The sequence below is a fragment of the Zootoca vivipara genome, chromosome 9, assembly GCF_965207765.1.
Source record: "Zootoca vivipara chromosome 9, rZooViv2.hap1.1, whole genome shotgun sequence".
Classification (NCBI taxonomy): Eukaryota; Metazoa; Chordata; class Lepidosauria; order Squamata; family Lacertidae; genus Zootoca; species Zootoca vivipara.
The window spans coordinates 18,485,825-18,506,052 of record NC_142592.1 but is presented as its reverse complement, the minus strand read 5'-3'; the positions used below and the strand labels follow the sequence as shown (position 1 = coordinate 18,506,052).

The following is a 20,228-nucleotide window of genomic DNA, read 5'->3' as shown; positions in this document are numbered from 1 at the left end:
TAGCACCTCAAGGCATACGGTTAGCCTTCTGGGAAATTAAAACTTCCCTTGTAGGTGTGAACAAAAGGGGCTTGGAGAGTAGATACTATAGTAAGAGGAACTGTCTGTTGTTGTTTTTTAAAGAGACCCAACAATTAGGACAGTAAGATGAAGGCTTTCAAAGCACAACTTGGCCATTTTTGCAGGAATTCACAGAAATTAGTGCTTGGCTGCCTTCCTTTTCATATGCAAATAACAATGATACAAATAACTTTAAACTGGAAGTGATTAAGAATATTCACATTGTTTTAATTTATCAGCCGTGCATTACATTGCATTAAGATAATTCAGTGGTGCTGGGGAAGCAGAACCTTACTATTTTGTTTCTTGTACTGCTGGCTCAGGGATATTGGCAGTTACATTAATTTATATATTTTATCATTTCATTATGCCTTTCTTTAGAAACAAAGTTGATAGATACTAGAATTGTTTAATATTTTGTTTTAACCACACTGAATAATTATTTAAGTAATAACTGTAAAACTGCTTCGGTTGCTGCCAAGCCAGGATACAAGTATGAATATGAGTGATAGCCCTGCACTTAACGGTGCTAAAAAGTTATGCTTGGCTGTAGTAGGTGGGCAGGATGTGGCAAGGTCATGTGATATCTGAGGCATGTAACCCAACGTCATATGGAGAAAACAGCTGGCTTACAGCTGCATCCTTTGCAAGCACAGTTTGGGGCAGAAGGTCCCAAAACATGTAGGAAAAGGAGTCCGATGCTAGCGCTGCAATGGTGGTGCTGCTGTTTACACTACGGCATTACGATTTGCTTTGTGCTGTGCTGTACGTTGTCATGTATGGCTACTGAGAAGGGGTTGAGAAAGTGCCAAGGTCAGTTTGGGCTCCCCTCACATTCTTCTTTCTTCTCTCTCTTTGGCGATCACTCGTAGCCGAGTAAGATTGTCTTCCATAAACATGGTTTTAAGAATGAGTCCATAAACGACGGTGGAAGCCAGTTCTGGATCCACACGTCCTTCCACAGCGGGGACACTGGTTCCCGGGCAGGAGTTGATCACTGTGTGGATTTGCCAAACGTGCCTACCTCTTAGCACGTTTCTCCCTTGCATCCTGATTTCGAGTGTCTTCAAAGCCCATGACACCTTTGGTAAAGGCTGTTCTCCGATTGGCAAGCGTTTCCCAATTGTCGGCGTTTATACTACATTTTTTAAGATTTGCCTTGAGACAGTCTTTAAATCTCTTTTGTTGACCACCAGCATTACGCTTTCCATTTTTAAGTTCGGAATAGAGTAGTTGGTTTGGAAGACCATAATCAGGCATCCGCACAACATGACCAGTCCAACGAAGCTGATGTTGAAGAATCACCCCAAACAGATATTCAATTCACATAACTCACCCCAAACAGATATTCAAAGCAGATCCTATTCAGGATACATAAAAGAGCACTGTATGCAAACATTCCCCTTTTAATTCTGCAACCTATTTGCAGACAGAGACGTTTTAGGGGATGCCATTTCACCAAATTTATCCAGTTTCACAGGGGTGGGGCTTGTCAGCAGAAGTCACGGAGCTGCTTTCTCCCCCCACCCCCGCTAAAGTTGTTGATGTTGCAACTGTGTTGAGCAGCGTGGTCACCATTTTTCACTCTCCACAATATTGCATCATTCCAGGACATTTTGGGGTGGGGGAGGAAAATGGCAACCAACACACACACAAAAATGGTGGAGAATATCCGGAGCAAATTCTGCAATAGACCTTTTTCCAGAGGGTGAGAAAAATGAAAAGCAAAATCTATGAAAAGGACAGAAACCAGCAAAGAAGCCTCTTTGTAATAACTGGCTAGGCATTTCCTTTTTAGCATATAATGTTGACTTCTATGAATTGGACCATTAAGCCCAGTATTGTCTGCTCTGACTGGCAGCAACTCTTGAATATTTCAGGCCTTTCTTAGCTCTACTACCTGAGCTCCTTTTAACTGGAGATGGCAGGGGTTGAACCTGTGGCTAACTAAGTACTTCAAGTAGCTCCAGAGCAGGGAGGTGAGACAGACCCAGGAATGGATAAATGGGGCTGGTTCTATATATTTGCAGGGTTTTTTAAAAGGGAAATTATGAGCAATAGGTGAGAAATAGCTTCTCGGTTGCTTCTGTATCGAGCACAAACACCTGGATCTTACATTTAAAGCTCTCTGTGGCTTTGTGTTTATTTCTCATTATATGTTTGCCAATAATATGTAGCCACTTACGCATCACCAAAAGAAGAATTGCATCCCTGAACAAGGATTTGCATATAAGTTGCATATGCTAATTTATATTTCCAAATGCAAATTCAGAAATAAATACCAAAATTTATATAGAAATGCAGTGCATCTCACCACAGCTGGGGGCAAGGAACTATGGTAGGTTCCTGCTCAATCACCCTAGAATCATAGATTCGTAGGGTTGGAAGGAACCCTGAGGGTGATCCAGTCCAACCCCCTGTAATGCAGGAAAATGCAGCTGTCCCATGCAGGGATCGAACCTACAACTTTGGCATTATCAGCACCACACTCTAACCCAGTGTTTCCCAACCTTGTGCCTCCAGATGTTTTGGGACTACAACTCCCATCATCCCTAGCTAGCAAGACCAGTGGTCAGGAATGATGGGAATTGTAGTCCGAAAACATCTGGAGGCACAAGTTTGGAAAACACTGCTCTAACCAACTGAGCTAAGCTGTTCAGGTGCTAAATGTCGGTGTGCAATTTTGAGGCCCTTGTTCTGTCTTCTCATTGTTTTGTGTCTTTAAACCAAATTTTTGGAATACACAGCCTTTCAAATACTCTTTCAAACAGTTTCCCCTTGTGTCTCTCCCACACTCCCTGTTTTCCATAAAGCCTGTTTTAGTATGTTAGTTGCTTTTGGTGTAGCACCCTATCAATCTCTGCAAGGTTATGATTTATAAAGCACCACCGCATATATACTGACAGCACTTTATAAGGAATAAATAAGGATAACAATTAATCCAAAAAAATACCTTTAAATATAGAATCGGAGCTTAAAAGAAAACACAAGTGGCCAGTGTAAATTACTTTGGAGTTAAGGAAAGCAAACTAATGGATGTACCTATTCCGCGTCTTCTGCTTCTGTTTTTAGATATTTGAGTGGTGGTATTTTCGCAAGTATGGGACCTCGTTCATTGAGCAAGTCTCGGTGAGTCACTTGCGCCCTCTGCTGGGAGGGGTGGACAGCAACTCTCCCAGCAACTCAAATACAAGCAACGGGGATTCTGATGCAAATCGGCAGAGTGTTTCAGGTAAGACAATTCCGCTTGTCCTGCGCAGATTGTTAACTATAATAGTATGTCCTTTAAAAATGCAAAAACAATCATGGGTTATGTTTATTACTATTGACAGCAAACCTGTAATATCCTGGATTCCCCCCCCCTTTTTTTTTAGTGTTCTATTATCGCTCACGTTCCAGCCCTCAGGTATGGATGCTGATCTCAGAGGCATCTTGGGGTCCTTCAGCCAGTGGAGAGTGACTTACTACCTCCAATCTATTTGTAGCTTGTTTTGTTCTGGCAGAGGAAGCGGAACAAGCATAGCATATCACTTCAGAGGCCACCTAGAGCAAACGATTAGCTGCGTATCTTCTCACCTGCAAGCTTCCATTTTTGACTTTGAAATGGAGCAGTGTTAGCACTTGACTTAAAAAGAAATTGAAACGTGAGTGGTTTTAGGAATGAATTTATTCACTAAGTCGACTTTTCCCCAGTTGAATCTGCTCCTAGTGTTCCTTCATCCTGCTGTCAGACTTTGGAATATATTTTAGCTGTTCTCGCTAATAATATGTATTCCCTGTCCCACCCACCCCCGCAAAAAAAGAAAAGAAAGAAAGTGCCATCATCACAAAAGATATCCCTGCTTTTCCCACTAGAGCATTTGCAACAACAAATAAACTGCAACAACACCAGTGGTGGGAGGTCAGGTAAGCATTGCCCCCCCCTCCACTGGCTAAAATCGCATCTACACATATGTTGTTGTTGTTTAGTCGTTTAGTCCTGTCCGACTCTTGGTGACCCCATGGACCAGAGCACGCCAGGCACTCCTGTCTTCCACTGCCTCCCGCAATTTGGTCAAACTCATGTTTGTAGCTTCGAGAACACTGTCCAACCATCTCATCCTCTGTCATCCCCTTCTCCTTGTGCCCTCCATCTTTCCCAACATCAGGGTCTTTTCCAGGGAGTCTTCTCTTCTCATGAGGTGGCCAAAGTATTGGAGCCTCAGCTTCACGATCTGTCCTTCCAGTGAGCACTCAGGGCTGATTTCCTTAAGAATGGATAGGTTTGATCTTCTTGCAGTCCATGGGACTCTCAAGAGTCTCCTCCAGCACCGTAATTCGAAAGCATCAATTCTTCGGCGATCAGCCTTCTTTATGGTCCAGCTCTCACTTCCATACATCACTACTGGGAAAACCATAGCTTTAACTATACGGACCTTTGTAGGCAAGGTGATGTCTCTGCTTTTTAAGATGCTGTCTAGGTTTGTCATTGCTTTTCTCCCAAGAAGCAGGTGTCTTTTAATTTCGTGACTGCTGTCACCATCTGCGGTGATCAAGGAGCCCAAGAAAGTAAAATCTCTCACTGCCTCCATTTCTTCTCCTCCTATTTGCCAGGAGGTGATGGGACCAGTGGCCATGATCTTGGTTTTTTTGATGTTGAGCTTCAGAGCATATTTTGCGCTCTCCTCTTTCACCCTCATTAAAAGGTTCTTTAATTCCTCCTCACTTTCTGCCATCAAGGTTGTGTTATCTGCATATCTGAGGTTGTTGATATTTCTACACATATATCACTCCCCAAAGTCTTATTTAACTGCCATGAGTCCCAGGCAAAAACTCTGGGAACTCTAATAAGCCCCCTCTACAACCATTCTCATGATTCTTATAAATTAGCATACTAATTAATTTACGCACACTTTCTGCTAAAGGTGGATGAATTTCCAGCACCTGCTACTTCCCTCTCCTAGGTAATACTACTTGTATTGGGCAGGTTATTCAGACATACAGATCTACATGTCCCACAACATAGTCTTCAGTTTTTGGAGCAGAACATTGCTGGCAACAACTAGCTTCCGGGCCATTTTACAGTTAGAAATAGGAGGGCTGCGATCTGAAATCTTGGGAGGACTGTCGCCATCAAAGCAGACAATGCAGGGACTGATGGAACAGTGGTCTGATTCAGCATGATAGCTTCATTTGTTCATATATGTGCTAATAATTCATTGGCTCACAGAAGGCACTCCAGGTGTATGTATTGTGGGCAAATCACAGCCCCCCAATGGTGCCCATCTGTTAGATACCACCTGTATATTCGCCTGGTTTCCTTTTAGATGCTTGGAATGCACCTGGGATGACTTAATTTGAAGGCAATTTTGTTTTCAAATAAACAGTAGCATTAACTGGTAATTAGAAGGCGTATATATTTTTTCATTGTTACAGAATGCAAAGTCTGGCGAAATCCACTAAACCTGTTTAGAGGAGCTGAATATAACCGGTAAGTGCTGCACAGAATTGTCATTCAAGCACAGTAGCCACTTTTAAAAGTTATGTTTGAGGATTCGTTCATTGTCACAGAAGGACTTGGGGCCTTATCCGAGCAACACAGTGGACAGGTTTCACATATGCATTCACACTTAACACTAAACCATGGCTTAGTACAGGGCTGGAAACCCCTTTTTTCCCCCAGCCTGAAAGCTGCATTTCCCCTAGGACAGGCATAGGCAACCTTGCCTCTCCAGATGTTTTGGAACTACAACTCCCATGATCCCTAGCTAACAGGGCCATTGGTCAGGGACCATGGGAGTTGTAGTTCCAAAACATCTGGAGAGCCAAGGTTGCCTATGCCTGTCCTAGGACAAGGATGGAGAGCCACAGGCCTAGTGGGTCAAAAGTGCAACCACTCCAGACCTCTTTATCCGATCCATGGGATGCCCCCCCCCTCCAGCTGCCTCCATAGCCACTCCCTCTTTTCATATACCACGTCCCTCACCCACCTTGCTTCACATCAGGGGCAGACTTTGGTAATATGGCATGCTGTGCAAGACCAAAACTTGACACCACCCAGTCAAGTCCTCACACCGCCTTCCCAAACCTAGATAAGTAAGATGCTGGGCTTTGGGAAGGAGGCACATGAGGGTTCTGACAGGCTCCTAGAGGCCTCCCACCTCCTTCCCAAAGCGGGAGGCAATATCTGTGGTTCAAGGACAAATTCCAGCCTAGAAAGAGCCTTTGGGAGCAGGGCTGTGAGAAGCATGGGGAAAGGTCAGATGGGCTTCCATTTCGGTAGGATGAAGAGGGCTTAGTATATCCAGTAGGATGACAACAAGGGTATGAGAAGATTTCTGAGAATTTGGAATGGACCATGGGGAAGATCTTCCGATGAGTTTGTGATGGCGGCTTCTGCTATTTCTTGTACTTTCTTTGGTGCCTCTCCAGGTATACCTGGGTGACGGGAAGGGAACCTCTGACCTACTACGATATGAATCTTTCGGCACAAGATCATCAGACGTTCTTCACGTGCGATACAGACCACTTAAGGCCTGCAGATGCCAGTAAGGAGTTTACTGACAAGTGTGCTTGGAAACGTATGACTTGGGGTGAATAGCAAAGTTTACTTCCAAGAAAATAGGAACAAGGTGTCTCGGATCACCAAACGGTTGCCTTTGCTTGTGCCTTGCTCGGAGTGCTTTTCTAAATTATGGTTCCCAGCACTTCAGGTTTGAAGTGTGAGTGCTGCTGCTTATCTAGCTGAAACGGTACCACCCAGGTCAGTAGGGTTGGGGTTAGCAGTATGTGGGGAGTGGGAGCTCAGAAAACAGCCTGATAATGTCTGGGCATGGTCAGTGACCATGAAATGCTGACACTATGGGAGGAAACAGAAACCCAAATGGGAGCGGGAATTGGCTGAAGCCCTCCATGCTGCAACACTTTCTTGCAGGTACCACTAGTATGCATTCTTGCCCTTTCTCCAAAAATCTTCTTTTTAGGATAGCGATTTCTTCTCACGTTGCTCTAGCGCGGGGTGTCCCAAACTTGTGTCTCCAGCTGTTTTTGGACTACAGTTCCCATCATCCCTGACCACTGGTCTTGCTAGTTAGGGGTAATGGGAGTTGTAGTCCAAAAACAGCTGGAGACACAAGTTTGGAAAACCCTGCTGTAGTACAAGAGAGGGGGGATTGTAGTCTGCGGGCCAGATTTGTACCAGCACAGGTCCCGATTTGGCCTGCGAGGCCATTTCCCCCAAACCACACCCACTTTCCCCATATATCCATCGTGACATCAGGAAGTGGAGATGTAGCTGGATCAGACGTGCGACCGAGTTCCCTTTGGGGGGAGCTCAGCCACACAGCCAATCCCTGCAGAAAGGAGCTGAGCACAGGGCATATAATTATGCAAGGGACTTTGGCAGGTGGGCAGGGCATCCTACCTGCCCATCATCTGAGATAAGTTGATTGACAGATGGGTTGTCCTGCCCACTTGCCAAATCTGGTTTCCATTGTTGGTTTCTGAGCAAACCATTCTTGGCACGTTTTCCTGTAGTTTCCTCTAACAATGACTGCACAGGTGTAGGGTTTAAACCTGAGGTTTGGAGAGAAGGTGCGTTGAGACATTTGCCTGATAAAATGCCCCAACGAAATGCTTGACTACAGTTGCATCCTGTCAAATCACCCCCTCTATTTTTATTTATTTTTAAATCCCTTGCTCAACAGTAATGCAAAAAGCGTGGAGGGAGAGAAATCCGCAGGCCAGAATTTCTGCAGCGCACGAAGCCTTGGAGCTAAATGAGTAAGTTTATCAACAGTCGTTTGAAAATGTTTCTGCTTGGTTGTGATCAGGGGTGGGAAACTTACAGCCTTGGGAACCAAATGTGGCCATCCAAGCCTCTTATTTGGCCCCCGGAACTCTCCCCAGCCATGCACTTCAATGGCCATGTTCCACACTCTCCTTGGATAATGTCTTATTGAACTGTGATACTGCCTATTGTTTGTTGAGAAGGATGGAGGACACTGTAGCAACCTGGCTTTTGTGAGTGGCTGTGATGCAGCCTACTGTAAAAAAAAAGAGTGAAAGCCACCTTCTTTTTGCCTCTGGCCTCAGCCGCTATTGGCGTGTGGCCCCCAAAGGATTCCCTAATGAGGAAACACGGCCTTCAGATTGAAAGATTGTCCCCACCCCTGATCTAGACTGTTCGTGCTAATTTCTTATCTTTGGGAGGGTGGGCAATATGGAAGGACCTATACAGTCTTACACCTTGGATCTCGAACACCTTGGTACTCGTACGTTTTGGCTCCTGAACACCAAAAATCCAGAAGTAAGTGTTCCGGTTTTCGAACGTTTTCTGGAAGCCGAACATCTGACGCAGCTTTTGGTTGAGTGCAGGAAGCTGCTGCAGCTAATCAGAAGCCGCACCTTGGTTTTTAAACATTTTGGAAGTCAAACGGACTTCCGGAACGGATTATGTTCGAGAGCCAAGGTACAACTGTAATTCTTTTTTTATCTGTTGGTGTTAATTGCTGATACTTGCATGGCAAAGTAGTTTTTAATAGGTAAAGGTAAAGGGACCCCTGACCATTAGGTCCAGTCGTGACCGACTCTGGGGTTGTGTGGTCATCTCGCATTATTGGCCGAGGGAGCCGGCGTATAGCTTCCAGGTCATGTGGCCAGCATGACAAAGCCGCTTCTGGCAAACCAGAGCAGCACATGGAAACGCCGTTTACCTTCCTGCTGTAGCGGTTCCTATTTATCTACTTGCATTTTGACGTGCTTTCGAACTGCTAGGTTGGCAGGAGCTGGGACCAAGCAACGGGAGCTCACCCCATCACAGGGATTCGAACCACCGACCTTCTGATCAGCAAGCCCTAGGCTCAGTGGTTTAACCACAGCGCCACCTGGGTCCCATACAGTTTTTAATAGGCTGGTCCATAATAGAAGATGTAGTATAAAGACAAGTGGGAGATAAAAACAGGGAAAATGCTGCTAATACTGAGGCTTAGTTGTTTATTTCAAACATGAACTTTGTTATTCATTTAAAATAAAATATGCATTCCATTCAATGGATTTTGTAATTTCTGGGCTCCAGTCCCGATGTTTCAAGTTAAAAATGGTGGCTTCTCTGATCCAGCAATGTATTGCCACTTATTTATTTGGAACACAATCCTGTGTGGAATTTTGCTGTACAGAACTTTGCATATGTGCTATGTGTCTGAACAGTGGCTCCTTGCCTCCTTACTGGGGCTTTGCATACCAGCCACTCTGCACTGAGTGCCAGTGGTCTGCTGAGTCAACAGAACGAATGGAGCTTCAGGTAAACACTGGTTTTGGCCAGGACCTATTGCAACGGATCTGACTGGCTGATTGCAAATGCTGCACAGCTTGCTGGACTGTGCCATATCCCAAGTCCCAGCTCTGTATGCCTGGGATTTCTGGCCTGGTAGTATTTGCATAAACATGGCGTGGATCACACCCTTATTTGTGTCACATAGAACCTACATTTCAGACAGCTACTTGTGGTAAGATCTCTATATGGGAGAAGAAGCAATAGCTGGTCCTGCCCAGTTCAAATGAAACTTTCAGGCTGCAGTCTTCATTACCGGAAATAGGAGTCCCTTGTTTATGCAGAGGTCTGGGTTGCAGCCTGTTGCTGCTCCTGCCATTGGCTTCAGTGGCTGGGTGGCTTCGCACATACCTTGCAGAATTGTTCTCCTCCAATGAAAGTGAATGGAGTAGCACTAATAGACCGCAGCGTAGCAGATGCTCCAGAGAGCCTCCATGAACACATCAAATTGCAGGCGTGTTTCCTATCACAATAAGACAGGCAAAAGCTACGTGTTAATTTGATATAGCCTAGAAAATGCATTTCCCTTTCCTAGTTTGTCTTAACTAATGATTGTTTCTGTTGTTTCACTGACAGGTGTGCCACTGCCTATATTCTGTTGGCAGAAGAGGAAGCAACAACTATTGTGGAAGCAGAGAAGTTGTTCAAACAGGCTCTGAAGGCTGGCGAAGGCTGCTACAGGCGTAGCCAACAGCTGCAGCATCATGGCGCCCAGTACGAAGCTCAACACAGTAAGCCAGTCTCTCTTCTCTCTTTGACTAAAAGTCCCGAGACCTTTCAAGAGGCAAATAGTTGCTAGCAGTTGGGTTAGGAGAACTGAAAATAACGCTGATATATTTCACATCTGGCAACCGTTGCCTATGGAAGTGTATACTCGATTCTAGGGGGCTGTTTGGTCAGAATCGAGTACAGTAGTACCTTGGTTCTCGAAGAGCGTAGTTGTCGAACAAATCGGCTCCCGAATGCCGCAAACCCGGAGGTAAGTGTTCCGGTTTGCGAACATTTTTCGGAAGCCAAATGTCCCACGTGGCTTCTGTTTGAGTGCAGGAAGCTCCTGCAGCCAGTCGGAAGCCACGCCGTGGTTTTCGAACGGTTTCAGGAGTCGAACAGACTCTCGGAACGGATTAAGTTCGAGAACCAAGGTACCACTGTATACACTTTCAGAGTGAATGCTAAATACATTACTTCTGGTAAATGAGCCACCATAGCCGCTAGAGGGCCATGAAAATTTGTGCCCTTGGCTTTTTAGGCTTCTCTACCCATGCACTGAGCCTAGGGCTTGCTGATCAGAAGGTCGGCGGTTCGAATCCCTGTGGCGGGGTGAGCTCCCGTTGCTTGGTCCCAGCTCCTGCCAACCTAGCAGTTCGAAAGCACGTCAAAATGCAAGTAGATAAATAGGAACCGCTACAGCGGGAAGGTAAACGGCGTTTCCATGTGCTGCTCTGGTTCGCCAGAAGCGGCTTTGTCATGCTGGCCACATGACCTGGAAGCTATACACCGGCTCCCTCGGCCAATAATGCGAGATGAGCGCGCAACCCCAGAGTCGGTCACGACTGGACCTAATGGTCAGGGGTCCCTTTACCTTTACCCATGCACTATCTGAAATCAAAAACATGTTTGCCACATGTGAAATATACCAGCATTTTTTTCAGCTCTCCCACAACACCTAGTTATCCCTATCAAACTTGTGTTTCAGGTAAAAGATTTACATGTCATTTGTACACCATTCCTCCTCCAGCGATTTCTGAGTGTTCTATGGGCTCAGAGGACTATCCTCATTCTTACCATGTGATGTTAGGGTTAGGTTTCTCAGTGAGTTAGATGACTGAGTAGTATTTCAATCCCAAATCTTCTTTATTTGCAAGTGGCACGTTGGTTGCCAGATGTGAATTATTATTATTTTTTTAGCTCTCCTATCCCACTGTAGGAATAGCACTTGTTCACAGGGTTGTGTGTTATATACCACGATTCTCCCCAGAAACACCACTGGACACAGTATTCCTATTCTTGAGAATTTTAGCTTCAATTAAAAATAATTGAAAAGGTTTCTTTCTTGTCCTCCATAAAAGGGGGCTCCCTGTAACTGCTGATCAGAGGTTGCAGCAAACCCCCTTTGAAGGTGCAGCAGTCAACTGATGATGTCATTATGACATCAGGTTATTGACAGGTGTGCGGTCCCACTCAGCTTGCAGAGTTGGCCTGCAGGGTGTGAAATGTGAGGCACCTGCTACTGATGGAAATGCAGTTATTGGAATTAAACAGTGTAATAAGTATTGAAGTGATGTAAGGTAGGAAAAAAAGGACCCAGGCGGCGCTGTGGGTTAAACCACTGAGCCTACGGCTTGCTGATCAGAAGGTCGGCGGTTCGAATCCCTGTGACGGGGTGAGCTCCCGTTGCTTGGTCCCAGCTCCTGCCAACCTAGCAGTTCGAAAGCACGTCAAAATGCAAGTAGATAAATAGGTACCTCTCCAGCGGGAAGGTAAACGGCGTTTCCATGTGCTGCTCTGGTTTGCCAGAAGCGGCTTTGTCATGCTGGCCACATGACCTGGAAGCTATACGCCAGCTCCCTCGGCCAATTATGTGAGATGAGTGCGCAACCCCAGAGTCGGTCACGACTGGACCTAATGGTCAGGGGTCCCTTTACCTTTACCATTAAGGTAGGAAAACGGAATTAGATGGATATATCAAAATATACAGGGACGGTGGGGAAGTTAAATGAACCTTGGAAGGGGAGGGAGGGAAGTCACATGTATGGTATAATATAATATGTTTAATGTGTGTGTGTGTGTGTGTGTGTGTGTGTGTGTGTGTGTGTGTGGAAATGCAGTTATTGGGAGTACTGTGTACACACCATTCATTTGATGCACTTGACTTTTCCCATAGAATTGTGGAAACTGTAGGTCTGTGAAGGGTAAACTGCAGTTTTCAGGATTCTTTGGGAGAAATCAAATGTATGGTCTGTCCTTTTATCTTGGGGTGGCCAAGAAGTACCAGGTAGCATTAGTACCATTGAAGACATGTGTGTTGTCCAGTTGTGGCCATTTTAAACAAGTGCAACAAGTTACCTGGAATAATCATTGCCAAATTTGGAAAGAAGCTGCGAGAGATCAGCTTATTTAACCTGCCGAACCTTAGGAAACAGGAGCCTGATACATAGCAACAATTTTGAAGGTCACTTTTCCACTTAGTGTGGGAAAGAAGTAATAATAATAATAATAATAATTAATAATAATTAATAATAATAATAATAATAAATTATTATTTATACCCCGCCCATCTGGCTGGGTTTCCCCAGCCACTCTGGGCAGCTTCCAACAGAAATATTAGAATACACTAATTTCTTAAAGATTAAAAGCTTCCCTAAACAGGGCTGCCTTCAGATGTCCTCTAAAAGTCTGGTAGTTGTTTTTCTTTTTGACATCTGGTGGGAGGGCGTTCCACAGGGCGAGTGCCACTACCGAGAAGGCCCTCTGCCTGGTTCCCTGTAACTTGACTTCTCGCAGCGAGGGAACCGCCAGAAGGCCCTCAGCACTGGACCTCAGTGTCAGGGCAGAGCGATGGAGGTGGAGACGCTCCTTCAGGTATACTGGACCGAGGTCGTTTAGTGTGAAAGTGCCCCCCAATAAAAGATTTGACGTTTCTGCATTTCCTGTTTACCTAGCTAGCGTGTTCCAGGAAATGTTTGTTCACAATATATTCCCCAAAACGGAATGTGTTTTTAGAGTGAGGAGCCTCCCGTTGGGGCACATGGAAATGACAGTGCAGAGGATTGATTCAAGCAATCAGCAGCATGTCTATAAAAGAGAATGCTCAAATTTCACAAAATGTGGGTGGTGACCCTATTGGGATCACTGATAAGGATGGCTTCTCATTTCAGGCACAGTGATTCCAGGCAGAAAATGAAATGGAACGTGTGTATTGAGTGTGTATTGAAAAGGTTAGGAGTTGGACAGGGAGAGAAGTTCTACAATGGCCCTGGCAGCCAGGCGAGTTTACCCCATGATAATTCCAGATATGTTGGGTGGTACAAAAGATCTTATCATGGAAGATTTTAGGATTAAAAAGTCCAGGAGACATCTCAGGGCCTCTTTGCATGTGGCATCTGTGAGGGAGAGAGAGAGAGAGAGAGAGAGAGAGAGAGAGAGAGAGAGAGAGAGAGAGAGAGAGAGAGAGAGAGAGAGAGAGAGAAATCTCTTCCCAATGACATTTTAAACACAGCAAAACCCAGAAGTGATTGTCATGACAAATGTAGCCAGATGTTGGTAAAATTACTATTGAACTACTATTTGTTCCATACCTGCTTTTGAGGCACTCAACAAACTAGGTGATCTTCCTTAGATTATCAGCCCATTAAATGGATCCTGCAGACGATCTTGTTTTAGAATAACCTTTTGACACCCCCCCAACCTCGTGTTTCTGTCTATTCCATGCAAATTGTTCCTGATAACATAGAAACCGGCAGGGTGAAAGGAAGCACAAGTGTTTATAACTTGGCTTTCTTCAATTCAACCAAGGGGAATGATTTTGTATTCCAGAAATTGCTGAAAAGCCTCAAGTTCTGTAAATAACAATGTAATACTATGCATGTCTACTCAGAAGTTAGTGCCATTGAATTCAGTGGGACCTACTCTCAGGTAAATGTAGAGAGGATTGCAGCCCAAGACCATTTTAGAATAGCAGCTTTTATTGACTTCTTGTTTACCATTCCTTGAGCCAATATAACACAGCTTGGAGGACAAACCAATCTAATTATGTTATATATAACCATGTTGAAAACAGATGTGGCTAATGAGCCCTTTATTAAATACTGAGAAACCATTCTAGAGATAAGTGGTTACTTAATATGAACTACAACTGAAGGAATTCCCTCTCCTGCCTTATTTATTTTTCTCTTTGAAAGTCAGGCCTGTTGCTTAATCTGTCTGAAAAGTACAATCATGGCTTTGGGATAATTTGCATGTATTCTGAATGCTTTTGGTTTATATCTTGTTGTGATTAAAACGTGAGGACCATAATCTGCAAATATTTGATTGACATGTAGGATACACTAGGCCAATGTCTTAATACTGTGACTCTCTCTAGATCATTTTCTACATGAACATTTTCTGTTCGGTCCTTAAAAGAGGGCATATTACAACTAAAGAAAGTGTATGATGCCTCATTCTCAAAAAAGTCTTTGAAAAGAGAAAAATATATCCTGATTTGTTCTTTGTTAAACGGTCGATGCTGAAATTTGTTTCTATTAATGTTTGTGGATAACTACGATGTCACAAGGAACTGGGTAAATTCAATGTGAAGGAAGAGTTTGGTGTGTTTATATTCACACAACTCTACCAAAGGCAGAAAATCTTGCTGCTTAGTCTATATGTATCGTGTGTGTGTGTGTGTGTGTGTGTGTGTGTGTGTGTGTATAGGAATTTGACTGCTTGCAGCACTGAAACAAGGAAAGGACTTTTCAGTTGCAGAGGCACCCTTTGGAGGCAGGCAGACCTAAACACTGCATGCAGCACCTGGTCTAATCTATATACACCATAGTTTTCATGGTTTCTCCACCCCTGCCCCTTTTCATCCTCTAGGCTGGCTGAAGGAGGATGGCTAGGATGGGAAAAGATCGTAACTTTCTTGGTACCCCCTGTGTAGTGTTGAATAGCAAGTGTCTCTTCATAAGTCCCACGAGAAAAGACCTCACATCATGTCTGTTGCTGATGCTCAAGCTGTGAGTGCTGTCAGTCATGTAGACAAAACCCATTCGGATGTGTGGTATTGGCAGGCTTGGAGGGACCAAAAAGTTTGCAGAAACAATAATAATACAGCAGTACCTCTACTTACGAATGTTTCTACTTACAAACGGAGCTCCGTCCGCCATCTTGGATGCGGTTTAGATAGGATTTTCTCTACTTATGAATTTTTAGATAGGGTTGCTTCGACTTATGAATTTTTTCTCCCAACGCATTCCTATGGGATTCGACTTACAAATGTGCGTTCGGAACACATTAAATTCGTAAGTAGAGGTACCACTGTAATAATAATAAATATAATAATAATAATAATAATAATAATAATAATAATAATAATAATAAATAATTAATAATATAGCTATCATTTTTACAAGAAAAACTATACTGGGGACCCCCCTTCTCCCCCCCAAAAAACCCCCCAAATGAGTATTATTGGTGACTGGAACGTTGACCAACTTTGGGGGTGGGAGATAGTCAACGGGAAAACCTGGAGGGGGCTGGAATGGAATAGTTTGGGTTCTGAGCAGCAGCAATCCTACTTGCATGTCGCATTTACCCTCCTCCTTCTTGCAGTCTTGTGCAACAAGCCAGCCCCATAGAGACATCAGGTGTTGTTGTTGAAATCATTTGTCGGTGTGGCCTTATTTCATATTAGGCACTCACTGCATGGTTCATCCTTCAATGGGACTTGTTCTCATGACCATGAGGTAGGGTGCTTCATGGCTGCAGGCCATCTGTTGTGATCATTGCACCCCTGTCTTGCTATAAGCTAGTAGTGTGCAAGCAATGGCGCTCACATAATCAGTATTTACATGCTACTGTTTCTGAAAGTGTGCTATTAACAGTGTGGAAAAAAAGAAGAGAGAAAAGGGATTCTCTCCATGGTACTGAACAGACTCAGCTTGTGATGCATAGAACGCCATTGCACAGAAAGCAAATTCAAGTGGCTTTTTCAGTTCTGCTATGTATGGCTGAACTCTCACGAGTGGCGATCGGCTGTTTACAGTGTACAAAGAATGCCCTGGAGGGATGACTGACTTGAAACTGGTAGCTGAAATCATCTCTCATCTTACCAGAACTCTGTAAATTGCATGGTGATGTTGATAGCCCTGGACTCCTTTGGGAGGAAAGGCAGCATAACAAATCCAATAAATAAATAAATTTGGATTCAGCTGTGGAGAAAGGAACCTGCAACAGCAATAGGGTCGTTCACACTGCAATCATTTGTAGCTAAACTTCATCAGAAATGGAAACCTTTTCAGAGAGTCAGGACGATAAACACTTGCCTAAGTGAGGCAAGGTTTAAAAGTTTGCATAATTTTGGCATGCATGTGAGTTCTTCTTGTATTGGTGATTAGAATTGTTAACAGTATGCTGTTAACAGAATTGTTAGCAGCATACAATACAGTATGTTGTAGAATTAAGGGCTAAAGAAAAACCCTCGCATTTTTTTTAATAAGTGTACTTCTTGACTAATCCTATTATTGACGGGCAGGTTCCAACTCTAGATCTTTGTAACTTAACAGCAAGGGTTGTTGGTCTATGTACTTTTTATTGCTTCCTTCCACATATCTTTGCTATTCAGCAATAAGAATTCAAAGGAAAGGTTATACCTTACACTTTGATGGTGTTAAATGGAACCTTTGTTCTGTCTGTTTCTGCAAACACTCATCTTCTTAAAACCTCCCCCCATCCTTCTTTCTCTCTCTCTCTCCTTCTCTCTCCTTCTCTCTCCCCAGGACGGGACACTAATGTATTAGTCTACATTAAGAGGAGGCTGGCAATGTGTACAAGAAAGCTGGGGAGGACCAGGGAAGCTGTGAAAATGATGAGAGATGTGAGTTTGGATTTGTGTTCATATTTGTCTTATTACCATGTGCAGACCAAAAAGCATAGATAGGATGCTCATTATGCATTGATTCTTTGTGCGGATCCTTCCTGACATTATCCCCAGCTTCATAGTTCTCTGCATGATGAGAGTGGAAGGCCTTCTTGAGCTCATGTGAAATGCAGAAGTAGCTGCATTGGCCCCTAAGAAAATATCCCAACAATGCCTCTATTGGACTTACTTTTTATTCCCTCTTCTCACTTTCTGCTCCTCTCCTACTGCCCCACTGCATGTAAAGGGTCTGACCTGGGAGATCCCCACTCCCTTACCCTGAATATCGAAAGTTTTCTAGTGAGTTTGATACCTTGGTTTTTCAGTTTGGGCCTTGCCCGCAAAGATGGCTCCTTTACTCAAGACCTCTGGGTAAACGGTGGCCTTTAGTTTTCCCCCACTAATTGGAAGATGATCTCATGGCAAGTCATTTGACAGCGCGGCACCTTCAAGACCACAATAGTGGCTTGTTAATTGGAAGGGATGACTCAGCTATGAGATGGCATGGTCACGCTTAGGTTTTGGAAATTTACAACCTGGGAGTCTTCTGATTGGCTAGAAGACTTGATTCAGCTGCTAGGCCATATTGTATGGCGTTACCCTATTCCCTTGTCTGCTGCCATACACTTTTAGCCGAGTTCTAATACATCCTTTGCTATGTATTAGAACTCGGCTAAATGAGCTTTGCTATTTTTCTTTCATTTTGCAATTCTTGCACTCTTAGCAATATTCTCCAATTGTATTTTTTCAGTGGCGTATGCGTTCTCTTTATGTTGCTATTTTTAATTATGTTGAACAAATCTACCTCTTCAATCTTCATGTGGTTTCTGGGGAAAGTCCTTGCTACTGGATCCTGTTTCTTGGCCAAACTGCTACTGAGTAATTTTTGTAGGCATGAGTCTGGTTTGCAGCTCCTGTTCCTGTGAATCTCAAGGGGTATCTGGTAAGGTTCTGGGAGTCTCCTGGCCCAGACTGATGGGACTATAGCAGCAATGGCTGCTGTACTACCTTGAAGGTTTGGGTTTCAACTCTGGTCGTTTGGCGCCTGCTAGACCAACAAGGAATGTCCCCAGCGTTTGGGGACTTCAGTCCTCTTACACCCAGGGTAGGGGAGACCACGCTTTCAAATAAGTGCAGGCTTTCCTGATTTGAATGTTGCCTTTTATTGTCAAAGGGGAAGGAAGTACATAAGCCTCGTACTCCCAGATTTCACCCAGATGTGCAAGGGAGGCATAACCACCAGACAAATGCTATTATTTATTTTAAAAGGATCAGCATGTAATGGGACGAATCCCTTATCAAGAGTAAATGTGGCAAAACCAGAAACTGATGCAATTACTTTATGATTTGGAAAGAGGCAAGTGTGGTGCTGGATGCAACAAAAATGGTATCATAATATATAGGAAGAGAGATTTTTAATTAGGAATCCTAAAACAAGCATTGTTCCTTAATGGGGGATGGGGAGAGAGAGGCTATATTAGGCTGATGGCATTGCTGATGCTTTGACCTCCCTTCCTGAGCTCATTCCCGCAATACAATTTTCTACTTATCTTAGTTGCTGTCAGCACTCTAGTTCATTTGCCCAATATCTAGTACAGTATGTAAGTGCATGCATAGTAGCCCCAAGGGAAGTATGTGCCAGTAGTAAAACGGACAGACCTTATCAGGAAGTGGGCTGCCCCTCTTCGCTGTCTAATTCCATTCTCCTGGATTTTACATGTATTTAGCGCACTACCAACATAAGTCTAGTTACAGGTAGGTAGCTGTGTTGGTCTGCCGTAGTCAAAACAAAATTAAAAAAAATCCTTCCAGTAGCACCTTAGAGACCAACTTAGTTTGTCATTGGTATGAGCTTTCGTGTGCATGAAAGCTCATACCAATGACAAAGTTAGTTGGTCTCTAAGGTGCTACTGGAAGGATTTTTTTTACCAACATAAGTGACAGCTTCAGTTCCATCATTGTGATGCTGTCGGATGTTCCGCCGCTCTTGAGCTCTAGGTAAATGTACCTGCATTCTTAGGACCACGAACTTTACAGATGCCCGTTAATGGTGAGGATTTCTCCAACTTGAGAAAGGATTTCTCCTTCTACACAAAGGAATATTGGGGCAGCCATTTAAGCCTTCTAACTTCTTCAGCTGTTTGTTCCCATGGAGCCAAGTAAAGATTTTCCACTTTTGGGGGAAAAAAAGATGAAATTTATCTTGCCATTTCTGTATCCCAGGCATAGATGGGAACACGCCCCCCCCCCAGGTGCAATGAATAACCATTTTTGCAACTTCCTTCCACATCACAACTTCAGAAGGGCAGAGGCTATGAGTTCATTTGAAAGATTGGAGGAAGGGGTGTGCACACACCCTCCAAATCCAAGGTTATATAAGGAGAAGTGCTAACATGTGAATGCTGACACGTTCTGGGAAATGGATTCAGCAAGCAGCCTGTCAGTGCACTTAAGATCTCAATGGTTAGTCTCATTTCCAGGCTTAAGATTAGGAAACTCGTGCTCTGCCAACTGAGCTAAGAACCACTGACAGTCTCGCCAAAGTGGTGCATGCTCTAGTTATCTCCCGCTTGGACTACTGCAACATGCTCTACGTGAGACTGAATTATGTGTCCTGTTTTAACAGTGTTGCCATCACTAGGTCCCTCCTGTTACCTTAATGCAGTGATGGCCAAACTTGGCCCTCCAGCTGTTTTTGGACTACAACTCCCATCATCCCTAGCTAACAGGACCAGTGGTCAGGAATGATGGGAATTGTAGTCCCAAAACAGCTGGAGGGCCAAGTTTGGCCATCACTGCCTTAATGGATCCCATCAGAGGCGGTTGTAAGGTCGAACGACTGGTGCGGCCGCATTGCAAGGGGCGCCACAAAAGTGTTGCAGAATGGAGCACAAGAGGTGGGAGGGGCCCCATCAAATTTTAGCGCTGCACAGGCTGCCCCTGGAATTTGAGAGCCCAAAGCCCGCCACCGGTCCCATTCAACAGGGAGCATTGCAAAGAAGCTAGTGCGCAGCTTCTGCACTCTTGGCAACCCTGATATCAGTTTCTCAGGGCACCAGTTACACCTTTCATGGCTATGTACCCAAATTGCCCCCCACACAGTTACGCTTCTGAATGGCAGCAGCATAGAGACCCTGGCAGCAGGGGGAAGCTCCCCAACCAGGGTCCTCAGATGTTGTTGTATTACAATCCTTAGCATCCCCAGCCAGCCTGACCTTTGGCAGGAGTTGTGATATACAG

General features: G+C 44.3%; 1 protein-coding gene across 5 annotated transcripts in view; it reads left to right on the top strand.

The window, feature by feature from the left end:
* Positions 1–20,228, top strand: part of ST7 (suppression of tumorigenicity 7) — a 93,808-nt gene that overhangs the window by 55,217 nt on the left and 18,363 nt on the right. For all 5 annotated transcript variants that reach the window (XM_035126666.3, XM_035126667.3, XM_088676504.1 and 2 more), the window contains exons 3-8: positions 3,133–3,292; positions 5,476–5,530; positions 6,472–6,587; positions 7,746–7,821; positions 9,947–10,101; positions 16,849–16,946. In XM_035126666.3, the coding sequence (XP_034982557.1) occupies positions 3,133–3,292; positions 5,476–5,530; positions 6,472–6,587; positions 7,746–7,821; positions 9,947–10,101; positions 16,849–16,946 (660 nt within the window). The remainder of the gene's footprint in view (positions 1–3,132; positions 3,293–5,475; positions 5,531–6,471; positions 6,588–7,745; positions 7,822–9,946; positions 10,102–16,848; positions 16,947–20,228) is intronic.